The sequence below is a fragment of the Camelina sativa genome, chromosome 20 (genome assembly GCF_030686135.1).
Source record: "Camelina sativa cultivar CO46 ecotype springtype chromosome 20, ASM3068613v1".
Lineage (NCBI taxonomy): Eukaryota > Viridiplantae > Streptophyta > Magnoliopsida > Brassicales > Brassicaceae > Camelina > Camelina sativa.
This window is the reverse complement of record NC_141899.1, coordinates 7,323,519-7,335,718: the sequence shown is the minus strand read 5'-3', so window position 1 is coordinate 7,335,718 and position 12,200 is coordinate 7,323,519. Positions and strand designations below refer to the sequence as shown.

At 31.0% G+C, this 12,200-nt stretch overlaps 2 protein-coding genes across 2 annotated transcripts; one reads left to right on the top strand and one right to left on the bottom strand.

The window, feature by feature from the left end:
* Positions 1 to 2,195: 2,195 nt before the first annotated feature.
* Positions 2,196 to 7,116, top strand: LOC104769940 (transcription repressor KAN1). The gene is made up of 6 exons (XM_010494266.3): positions 2,196 to 3,590; positions 3,713 to 3,789; positions 4,673 to 4,718; positions 5,571 to 5,718; positions 6,282 to 6,390; positions 6,478 to 7,116. Exons 1-6 carry the CDS (start codon positions 2,810 to 2,812, stop codon positions 6,577 to 6,579), a joined length of 1,263 nt encoding a protein of 420 aa, XP_010492568.2. The 5' UTR covers positions 2,196 to 2,809; the 3' UTR covers positions 6,580 to 7,116.
* LOC104769939 (uncharacterized) lies at positions 7,041 to 8,563 on the bottom strand. Its single transcript, XM_010494265.3, has 3 exons — positions 7,975 to 8,563; positions 7,544 to 7,781; positions 7,041 to 7,444 (listed from the first exon to the last, which is right to left on the bottom strand). The coding sequence occupies exons 1-3, from the start codon at positions 8,347 to 8,349 to the stop codon at positions 7,287 to 7,289; spliced, it is 771 nt and encodes a 256-aa protein (XP_010492567.1). The 5' UTR covers positions 8,350 to 8,563; the 3' UTR covers positions 7,041 to 7,286.
* Positions 8,564 to 12,200: the final 3,637 nt, after the last annotated feature.

Genomic DNA, 12,200 nt, shown 5'->3' with positions numbered 1-12,200 from the left:
TTAGTTTAATGGATCTCGTTCAATATGAGTATTGGTAGGGACGTAGGGTTTTTTTTTTTCAATAAGTTGTAACTAGTATTATTGTGTTTAATCAAACGTATTTTTTGAAATAGATTCTTAATATCTTAGTATTTAACTCACATGCAAGCAAAACGTCTAATAACTGCAAGCATACTGTACAAGCTTTACTTTTCAGTATTTAATTATATTTATACCTTACAAGAAAAATACTACTACTAGTACATATATACTGTATTAGCACTTAGCAGCGCATGAAATCTCGTTAACTTTAATTTTGATGATATACGTACATAGGTTCACAATTTATTATTGTTTTTATTTCAAGCATTTATGATATATGATATATCGAGATGTTATGTATTGATGATGGTCATGTGAAGAAAGAATATACTTATAACTTTTTTACTTAGAAGACAATTCAAAGAAAATATAAAATAGTTACTATTCAAGAAGGAATATTTGGGAGAATGAAAAGGGAATTAGAAGCAAATCTTCAAGTTCTTTAGGGTTTACTTGTTTTGTTTACTCAGGGAAACAAACAAAATCTACTTTATGGCTGAATAATTTCATAGGTCTAATATATATATTTTAATCTCATGTATATTCTTAAACACATGTTACGTTACAATAATTGATCGAATCCTTCTTTATATGACACTTGGTTTATATACACACACATACGGAGCGCCTTGTATTTTGTACACTCGAATGCGTATATGTGTAGCATTTGAGGAGAAATGTACTTTGTAAGACAATACTTTTTTGTTTTAACCTTTGGAAGACAAAACACAGAGTATATATTCCATATTAAAAGTGGAACAAAAAAGATATAATATATATATATATATATATATATTTAAATGTTTAACAACAAAAATTACCGATTGTTTGATAAAACAGCATTCTTAAATCGAATAGAATAGTAGATAGAGTCAAGTTGACAAAATGTTGTAAACTTATAATAAAAAAATAGAATTTCTGAATATGAAATTGATAATATATATAAAAAGATACAAACAGTATACATTGTATATAATCAACATGAACAATATTTTTTTAAAAGATTAGTACGTAATAGTACTAATTAAATAAAATTACGTGTTTAAAACAGCAAATTACTATGAACTGGCTCTAATAGACTACACAAATCGGTCAAACAAGTAACCTATTGTTTCTGTCTACAGTCACATCTCTACGAACTAAATTGTCGATACGACCTATTCATAAACTCAAGAACGTACTGATATTTAATGTATATTTAACTCTTTAGGTATAGTTGAACAATCTACGGTCAGAAACTTGAATTTGTTTGATTCCAAAATCGTATAAACAATTATTAAATTAATAAATACTAGTACTAAAGAAGAGATGTGAAGTGAATAGAGAGTGAAGTGAGAAGCGAAGAGAGTGGGGGAGAAAATAAAAAAGGAGTCAGAGAGGAGACAGTCTCTTTCTCTCTCTCAACATATGTATCCCGTCGTCTCCGGGGTACCAAAATCAAAGCACTCAATTCTTTATTTTTTTTCCTTATTACATCTTTTATATATGTATATATATATATATAGTCTTGTGTTTGTTTTTTTCTTCTTGTTATTTATTTATTTATTTTTAACTTTGGCTTTTGCTTTGACTATAGATTAGATACGACAGAAGAGAGCGACCCTTTATTCTCTCTCCTCTTGTACTCTTCTTACAACATTTTTAATTGATATTCTTCATGATAATCTGTGAACATTATTGTATTAATTTTTTAAATATCATCGGAGTTTATGTTTTATCACTCAAATACGCAGACACTGTTAAAAATGTGTATGTATACTGTATAATTTTCATCTATTAATATGGTCGACTATAACTTAAAGCCTATTAAAGTAATAAAAATACAATTTAGTTTGGATATATTACGTAAAAATTATTTCTTTCAATAGTTCAAACGAGTAAATTATAGGGAAAACCTAATTTATGACTTGCTAATTACTTCAACGAAATCAAGTAATTTTTTTATTTTATTTTTATTTGGGGATATATAGGGGAAAAGAGACAAAGAATTAAAATTTTCAGCCTAGCTAAAAGAAATATAAAGCTTCCAATATTTGGAACATAGCGAATTACAATTGTGCCCTTTCTCAACAATCGTTTTCCAAGATATACTCTCGAGGAACAACATCACATACATACATGTACATGTACATACACGCACACATCTCTCTCTCTCTCTCTCTCTCTCTTACCTGTTTTAATTTTCCTGGATTTAGTTTTATTCCTTTTTTCTCTTCTGCCTTTGCTTCACAACACACATACCTCTCTCTCTCTCTCTCTCTCTCTCTCTCTCTCTCTCTCTCTCTCTCTCTCTCTCTCTCTCTCTCTCTCTCTCTCTCTCTCTCTCTCTCTCTCTCCTTCTTTTTCTCTCTCTGCGTCTTACTTTGAGCATGTTTGTTTCTTCAAGAAGATCATTTACTCAACTTCTCTCTCTCTTCTCCTAGCTCCTCTTCAAAGCTTCTCTTTAACTTCATCCTTCTCTCACTTTCTCCTTTCTTTTTGAGATATAGAGAGAGAGAACAAAAAAAAAATCAAATCTTTCAGACACCCTTTTGACTTCTTTGCCCAAAGAATCCCTCTGCTTTTTTTTTTCCTTAGAGAAATTCATTTTAAATTCCGAAGCAAAACCCTCAAGATAACAAAAAAAAAAAAAACAAAAAAGACATCATCATTATCATCTTCATCATCACCATCAACTTCAGTGGCAGCTATAGCAAGAGAGGTTTCTTATAAGGTTTGTGTAATAATTATGTCCATGGAAGGAGTTTTTCTAGAGAAACCAAAATCAAACACAACAACAACTACAACTACTCTCCCTGATCTATCTCTCCACATCAGTCTCCCAGATATTCATCATCATCATCATCAGTATCATCACAATGAATCTTCCAAAGAATCTTCTAGAAGATCGTCCCAACAGGACAACAACCGATCATCGAACTTTGAACTCTCTTTGTCTCATCATAACCACCCAACCGCAAGAATCTTCCATTGTCCTGATCGAAGAAACCTTAATCTTCCTCATCATCAGCAGCATTACAACAACCCTATCATCAATGGTGGAAGTCTTCTTCATCAAAGGGTCGATGAATCCGAGATTAATAATCTCCACCGTCCGATTAGAGGCATCCCGGTCTATCACAACCGTTCATTCCCTTTCCACAACCAAACCTCTCCTTCTTCTTCTTTGCCTTCTCTTGGAGGAGGAGGAGGAGGAGACTTGGATCAAATCTCAATCTTAAACTCATCTTCAGGCTATAACAACGCTTACCGTTCATTACAATCTTCCCCTAGGCTTAAGGGTGTTCCTTTGCATCATCATCATCATCATAATCACTATGGAATCGTTGGATCCTCAGATTCCTCTTCTCCTCATCATCATAACCATCACCATCATCATGGGATGATCAGATCAAGATTCTTGCCTAAGATGCCGACAAAACGGAGCATGAGAGCTCCGAGGATGCGTTGGACTAGTAGCCTTCACGCTCGGTTTGTTCACGCTGTTGAGCTCCTAGGAGGCCATGAAAGTACGTATTTATATATACACACACACACATTCCTATCATAATCGCATTCTAAAGATCCTTCCCTTTTTCTTCATTTTCTTCTCAAATTTTTGTTTTTTCTCTTCTTGTTCTTGTGATTTTAGGAGCAACACCGAAGTCGGTTCTTGAGCTCATGGATGTAAAGGACTTAACTTTAGCTCATGTAAAGAGCCATTTGCAGGTACAATTAACACTCTAGCTACTTGATATTCATTTTGTTAATTTTGGTTTGTCACTCATTTTCTTATTGGTTCATTTCCCCTCTAACGAGTCTAATCGTCGAGTTAGTTCTTTACCAATCAAGATTATATAATTAGGGATATTTCATAGTTTTCATCACCACCATATATATCACTGTCTTCTCCTTGGCGTAGCACAAAAACATCTGAATCAAGAAACAAGATTTTTTTTTGGTACTTATAAGCTAGCAATGAATAATGCTTCAATTCTAATGTCTTACTTTTATTTTCTTGTTTTGTCTTTGCTTTAAGTTTAGTCATTTTTTTTGGAAGAGATGGCACAATTGCCAAGAAAATTGAAGCAGTTGAATGAATTTAAAGAGAGAAAAGAGAGAGTAGTTATAGCTTTAAGAGACTGAAACCTTTCAGAGAAATATTAAACAATTGAGAGAATTGAGATGATAGAAGTTATCTGGATTTTATTTTTGTTTTTATTTTATATTTTAATTAGGAATAGGGGACAAAAGTAGTCATCATTACTCAATGATAATAATACTACAATCTTTCTATTACTCAACCTTCTTTCAGACATCAACCTCGTGGTCTTAAAATTATAAATAAATAATTTAAATATACGAACACCAGTTCCAAGACAAACCCAGAAACCATACATATGTACTACATTATATTATTTCTTTAATTATTTAAAAGTTCATATGTGTCTGCATATATGTCTCCAGTCTTGTCATCTGTTTACAAAAATAATCTAATTAGTTTATCAGGATCTTTTGTCCGATTTTATTTTCGTTTTCCTCTATAATTTATAACTTGATGGTTTATTCTTTGTTTAGAGTTCTCGTGCCTTATATTTCTTTTTTTTGGCAGATGTATCGAACTGTTAAGACCACTAACAAGCCTGCTGCTTCATCAGGTACGTATTATTCCTTTACACTCACACTCGCTCAGATCTATAATGTCAATGCATATTCACATTTCTTTAGGAAAGCTTTTTATCAGCTTTATATATGCTAAAGAGATGGTACTGGATTATAATAAGAAAGATACACACAATAAAGCTTAGGATTCGCCAACAAAATATAATCACTATAGTACATTTGTTGACTATAATGTGTCTGCTATAGAATTCTCAATCAGAATTTTAATTAGTGATTAGACATTTGTATATATATACATATAGTAATATAGTAACGTTAAACTATTTCTATTATTTTACTATTTGATTCTACTATTTAGTTCCACTATTTCTACTATTCCCTTTTCCCAAAATAATAAAAAACAAACCCTAAGATATTGGTCAAGCTCAAGGCTTTATCTTTCCTTTGATTGAAAACCCTAAAGTTTAGTGGTCAAAGTTCAAAGCAAACCAAACAAACATTCATCCATAATATTGATATTCTCTAAGAAAACAAAACAAATCTATTAAATCAATTAATCATATCCAATTCAAGGTTCATGAATAAAAGTGCTACAAGAAATATCACTTCTTTATATATATATGGATTTTTCTTAAAAACATATCATTCATTTGTTCAAATTATTATTATATGGCACAACTTTCGAGTCTTTTAAATTATTATTTTTGGGACATATATTAGATTGTAGTCCAGCAAAATGCTGAAAAACATTTATAGAAAAGTAATTTCTTCACTGCATTGTCTTTTACCAAAAGCTTACAATAATTGTTTAATTTTAAATAAGAACCCTTATATGGTAAAAAGAATTGAGACGGGACTTGATAAAAAAAGTTAAAATAAATTTTCAGATGGGTCAGGAGAAGAAGAAATGGGCATAAATGGAAACGAAGTCCATCATCAATCATCGACGGATCAAAGGGCACAATCTGATGATACTTCTCTCAATCAAGAAATTGACATTTCTTCCACACAACCTCGTTGGAGTAACTCTTCACGGTACGTTTACGTATTATTATAATCTTACAATATATACAAACAAACATGTATTACACACACGATATGTACGTATATAAACTTTAGGTACGAATTACGATTAACTATTTGATGTAAGGTTTAGGGTTCTCTCACCTAATGGCTCCTACTTCCTACCAAGTTCATATAACAATTTTTGGTTTATCCCATACTTATCTCTATAATTTCATCTAGCAGAAATAGTTTTATTGGACGATATTTTCCGTTTTGTTTTCGTTTCGATATAAGGGAACCAATTAAAGTTGTGCTTTCTGTTACAATGAGATGGAAGGTTTAGGATTTAAGGCTTTATGGCTGATGACCATGTGATTATATGTAATTATTAGGTTGTTCAGGTTCTAATTAGGTTACATATCTAGAACATGATAATGTTGTTCCTATGCGTGACATGTAGATTGTGGGATCATTTAGTTTTTTTTTGTTTTTAAATTTGAGAAGAATACAACAATTATTAATTGTTAATTACCGATATAGTTAGGAAAATAATTTCCTAAATTTGTGTTTTCTTTTCTCAAATCATATAATAGAGAGACATGGCCATTAAGTAATAACTGCTCAAGCGACATGGATACATTGATCAGAACTTCATCAACATCAATGATCTCTCATCATCAAAGATCCAGCCTTCAAAATCAGGTTCTCATTATTCTCATATATAGCTATTGTTTTTCTTAGGGGTTTTCTATTCTTTTAATCTAAAAAAAAAAGAGGTTAACTTGGCAGGAGCAAAGGTCGAATGATCAAGCAAAGAGGTGTGGAGATCTTAGTTGTAACAATCCAAGTTTGGAGTTCACATTAGGCAGACCAGATTGGCACGATAAATGACTTTCTTGATCCATTTGGATTTTAATATATATTGGGTTTTTTAAATCTCTATCTCTCTATATATATACTCCGAAACATGAATGCAGTATATAGCGTTGTGATGATGAAACTCTCAACGTAAAAGAAGAACACGTAAAGAGCCAAACTGCTCAAGAGTGTTGGTTTTTTGCAGAGAGAGGAGGATATCACTACAAAAGAGGAAGATATTTGGAGATTCTTCTTCTCAAGGTTCCATTGATGATTTGATTATAAAAGTGGATGATCAATGTATGAGGTTTTTTTTGTTTTGGTTTTCTAGAGCTGTTGATCTGGTGTGATCATAAGTTATATAATTGGAAAGATCATCAAAATTTGGTGAAAGTTTCAATTTTTTTTTGTTGAAAGCCTCTAGCTGGGTTAGAGGGTTTCAAGTATCTATGGGTCTTTTTTCTTTTGCAGCTGAAATGTCAGAGAGAGTGAGAGATCTAAGTTGAGATTTCATATGTATACTGACATATATCATTCTTAAGTACATAAACACAAAAAATGTATTGAGTACACACTATCCAAAATCCGAAGACATTGATCACAAATTTTGAAAGATTCGTCTGGTTCTCTGTTTTCTTCACAATAAACTCAGTAGATAAGGTTTTATATCAAGCTTCCATTAACAACAAACTCAGACCAAAACTCGTGGTTTATTTACAAACACTGGTAGAGACGGACTCTCAGTTGGATGATTCAATGTTTACCTCCCGGTCTTGGTGCTGATGACGACTGGCACTGTTACCAGAAATAGCTGATCCCACCACCGAAACCGATTGCTTCGCCAAGCGTAAGCTTCCTCGTGTTCCCAACCACACAGTATAGAAAAACCCAATCCAACCTGATCCAATGCCAAATCCATTTCATTCTTCAGTACATAAAGGAATGTCATTTCAAGATTCAAAAAAAAAACAGAATCAGAGCAGAGTATATAACCAACCTGAAGCTATCAAGACGGAAACAACAGCAGAAACTGTAGCGGTAGAGATGACAAACGCAGCAATGGATAAAGCTCCGATGTAAACACCAGTCAAGCAGAGAAAGAAGAGTGCCAAGAAGCCACCAGCAACAGCAAGTGATATCAGAAGAGAAATGATGATAGCATTGGCTGTTGCAGCTACAAAGAAGAGCGTGAACACAACCAAAGCCATTGTTGTAAGAAGAACTATAGTTCCCACCTACACCAATATTAACTAACTAATCAGCACAGCCTAAGATAGACTCAAATGGGTTCACTAAAGTACCAAACTTTTCAACAATGGTTACAGAATCAAGACGAATTAGGGCACAAAATCTTAAACTTACCTCAGGAATCGAAATCGAATTAGGTTCAAAATCAAATCAGTCATTGGAATCAAGAATCAAACTTACAGTGATGACAAGCAGAGCACGAAGCGAGCTGCCTTTACGAGTCCAGAGAAGGATCTCGCGTCCTGTTCTTGCAGAAGCTTCACGAAGCTTCGGACCATTTTCAGCGACGGAGTTCTTTAAACGTTCAAGAAACGAAGACGACGACGCATCACCACCGCCGGTTTTCGAATCCGGAAACAGAATCGAACCGATCGTAAGACAAACCAATGAGTAGAGACTCTTCAAATCCTCATCGTCTTTTTCCTTCTCCACAAAGTCCGGTTTACGATGATAACCATTCTTCGTTCCTCCGTTGACGATTTCACCGACATCATCGCCACCGACAACGCCGGCGTAGGTTTTGTTCTCCGTCTCGTCGTCGTGATCTTGCGCCATTCTTGGAAAACTAGAAACTACCCACCAGTTGTTTAGATCGGATTTAGGAAACTTACAAGGAACAAAAAAAAGTTTGGGAATTTTAATAGATTAATGGGCGGACAAAACAGCTGTTTAGTTTGTGTTTCAGGACATGTGTAGCACCACCGACGTGGCTTTAAATCCCTGTTAACCGTACTAGTAGATAGAGATGTACGTGAAATCAACGCGCTCTACACATGCGTGTGGCCCTGAGTTTTTTCTTTTTTCCATTTTTGTTGTATAATTTGGGCTTTTAAGGCTTTTTCTAATAATGACCCATCTACTTTGGACCGGCCTCTTAACCGAATAAGACAAGGTCATTTTGAAAACTATAGTTATATTTTGAAAAATAATAAGTATTTTTAATGAAACCTACAATTATCATATAAAGTTGGATTTTGAAAGTTAGCCATTAACAAGATTTTGACATGTATCAAGTTATCAATCATAGATTTTGACATGTGTAAAAGTTAATATTTAATAGAAGAATTTGAAAAAAATAAAATATTTTGTTTTAGAAAATATTAATAATGTGAAAAGATAATTATCAAAAATTAAAGAATTTATAAAAAAAACAAAGTTTTTAAAAATAATTATAAGGAGATAATATAATATATATATATATATATTTTTTTTCATAAAATTTGAAATATTATGTACTTATTTTTAATTTTGCGTTATTAATTCTACAAAAAAATATAGAAGAAGGATTAAAGAAAATATACAATTAATTATTAATTCTAAATTTTGTAAATACTCACTTCTATATAAACATAAATCGTCTCATATGTAAATAATTTATTCAAAAACACTGCTTTCAACTTTGTTTAATTAGGAAATTTTTTTAATGTATAATTTTTTTTATTTTTTTAAACCAAAATTTTCTCTTACTTTCTCCTTTTTCAGTTGGTAATAGGTAAGATTAATATGTTGACCCAAAAAAAAGATTAATATATGTGTCTTCTTGTCTAAATACTGTATTTTAAAATTTATTGTAGTATTTTTAGATTGTTTTATTTAATTTATATTTATATCTTTGAATTATTTGGGATTCATATAATTCCATGCTTATAATTTTCTATTGTTTCTTTAATTATGTCAAATTAATTTTCTTCTAATTTCTCAACTTTGATTGGTTGGTCATAAACCCTTATTTTTTTTGCAAACATAATTGTTATCATTATTCATTCAATCCCAAAGAGAAATAACGAGTAGAAGTTCATCAACCTAATGGATTGATAAAATATGTTAATCAAACACAAGCTTACAACAAACATAGATAGATAGATTGGGAAAACAGGGAGATAACAAGTAGAAGCTCATCAACCTAATGGATCGATAAAATAAGCTAATCAAACACAAGCTTACAACAAACATAGATAGATAGATTGGAAAAACATAAATCATTGTTGATAGATCCATAGAAGCTCAAAGACTCTGACACCTTGGTTTCCGGAAATGTTTAAAAGAATTGATTTGGCCACATATGTCACCAAAATGCACATATTTTTTTGGTTAAGGATCCTGAGAGAACTTCATGATGGGTGACCTTCCTGGAGTTGATTGTCAGAACTGTGCGAGTGAGGATAAAACACAGGAAAAAATCATTTGTTGATTTGTAAGATGAGTAAATCAGTTTTTAAAGCCTCTCAAACGTAACAAACCGGCCATCGAATATGGGTGGGTCCACAGGCCGAAAATAGATGTATGACCCACGTAGGAAGGTGGGCCCATGGACTGAGAGTAGACATGGGCTCACTAAGCTAGGTGGCGGTTGAGGTGTTACAGAGACAATGGCTACATAATGGTGTGTCAAAGACACTTTCACGAATACATTGGGAAATTTAACATTAGTTACTATCAAAAGATTTTGTGACGTTAGAAAAAGGTTTTTACTTTCATTGGTTGTCGGAGCAAGCCATTTTGAGATTACAAAAAGACGTGAACATTTTTTTCCACACAGGAGGAGGGCAGAGCCGAGGTTCTCTCTATGGTTGAGAAGGTTGGACAGAAGGTAATCTCTCCAAGGGAGGAAGGTGGAGGAGGTTAGACGCAAGGTTATCTCCCCAAGGGTGGAAGGGAGAGCCAAGGTTCTCTCCATGGTAGAGGAGGTTGGACGCAAAGGTTCTCTCTATAAGGGATGAGGGCAGAGCCGATGTTTTCTCCATGGTGGTCATACATTATTGTGATAATACATCATTGATTAGTATATTATGTAATATACTTTTTATTCAAAATATTTTTTGAGCCAACAATTTTAGTAATTAAAAAAACTATACAGAAGTGAAAGTAAAATAGTTGGCTTAATGTGTTCATATAGACATTTTCTAGGTGGTGATAAAGAATACATTTGTAACATAGAGTATATTTAGGAGTAAAAATATACACTTTTAATAGTAACATACATAAAAGATTTGTAAATAAATATAAATCAGTGTATTATAACAAAAATAAAATTTATAAATAACATACAAAAAAGTTTAATATATTTTTTGTTAAATTTAATTTAATCTATGAAAATTTAAACCCGCACATCGGGCGGATCCTCATCTAGTACTAAATAAAAGTAGGAGCTATAAGCTTCTAAGACTGTCCACCTAGGATTTTAAACATCCAATAGGGATTTGACATGTCACTAATTAACATTTTTTAAATTTCCAGAATTTTCTATATTAAGAATTATTTTAAACAACCTATCAGGGTTTGACATGTCATTCATTAACATTTTCTAAATTTCCAGAATTTTAAATTTATGGAAATAAAAGAACTATGTATAAACGTCCCACATCGGCTAGAAGTTTTTTCAACAATGGTTCATAACCAGTATAAATAAAATTAATATGCTTCCAACAACGAATGAACATGAAAGCTTGATTTATCAGGCGTCCAAGTTTAAAAATTTTATTCGGTTTGATCCAAATTTTTATTTGATCAAATTAAAACTTTAAAAAGTTTCAAAAAAATATTATAATATTTTAAAATTTTAAAAGTTTAAATATTATAGATATTGAAACTTTTAAAAAGATTTTAAATATTATAATTTTTTAAATTTTAATAGTTTAAAATATTATAAATATTGAAACTTTTTAAAAGGTTCAAATATTATATTTCAAAACCTTTTAAAAGTTAAAATATTATAAATATTGAATTTTCTAAAAGTCTTAGCTTTAGAAAGGTTTCAAAATATTATAATTTATAAATTTTAAAAATTTCTTAGCTTTTAAAAGGTTTAAGAGAATTATAATTTATAAATTTTAAAAGTTTAAAATATTATAAATATTGAAACTTTTAAAAGGTTCAAATATCAAAAATATTTAAACTTCACAGAATATTTTAAAATATTACAATTACATATCCTCCATAGAAATTTTAAAATATTATATCTATACTAATAAAAAGTTGAAGCTATAAACTCCTAAAGGTGTCCATATATGATTTAAAACAAACAATAAGAATTAGATATTTAACTAATTAACATTTATGGGAATATAGTAGTAATCTATATTATTAAGATGTTTTAGAAAAAAAAAAGTAAAAGTAAAATCTATATTTAAAAATATTTAAAATTTACAGAATATTTTAAAATATTACAATTACTTATCCTCCATAGATATTTTAAAATATTATATCTATATTAATAAAAAATTGAAGCTATAAACTCCTAAAGGTGTCCATATAGGATTTAAAATAACCAATAAGAATTAGATATTTAACTAATTAACATTTATGGAAATATAGTAGTAATCTATATTATTAAGATGTTTTAGAAAAAAAAAAAGTAAAAGTAAAATCTATATAAATAAAAGAAATATGTACAAGGATTTTGGTTT

Excerpts from the sequence above, each read along its gene's own strand:
- LOC104769940 (XM_010494266.3), top strand. The coding sequence starts at position 2,810 with ATGTCCATGGAAGGAGTTTTTCTAGAGAAACCAAAATCAAACACAACA. Across the intron at positions 4,719-5,570 it reads CAAGCCTGCTGCTTCATCAG|ATGGGTCAGGAGAAGAAGAA; the intron begins GTACGTATTATT and ends ATAAATTTTCAG. Across the intron at positions 5,719-6,281 it reads CGTTGGAGTAACTCTTCACG|AGAGACATGGCCATTAAGTA; the intron begins GTACGTTTACGT and ends ATCATATAATAG.
- LOC104769939 (XM_010494265.3), bottom strand. The coding sequence starts at position 8,349 with ATGGCGCAAGATCACGACGACGAGACGGAGAACAAAACCTACGCCGGC. Across the intron at positions 7,782-7,974 it reads GTGCTCTGCTTGTCATCACT|GTGGGAACTATAGTTCTTCT; the intron begins GTAAGTTTGATT and ends ATATTGGTGTAG. Across the intron at positions 7,445-7,543 it reads TTCCGTCTTGATAGCTTCAG|GTTGGATTGGGTTTTTCTAT; the intron begins GTTGGTTATATA and ends GCATTGGATCAG.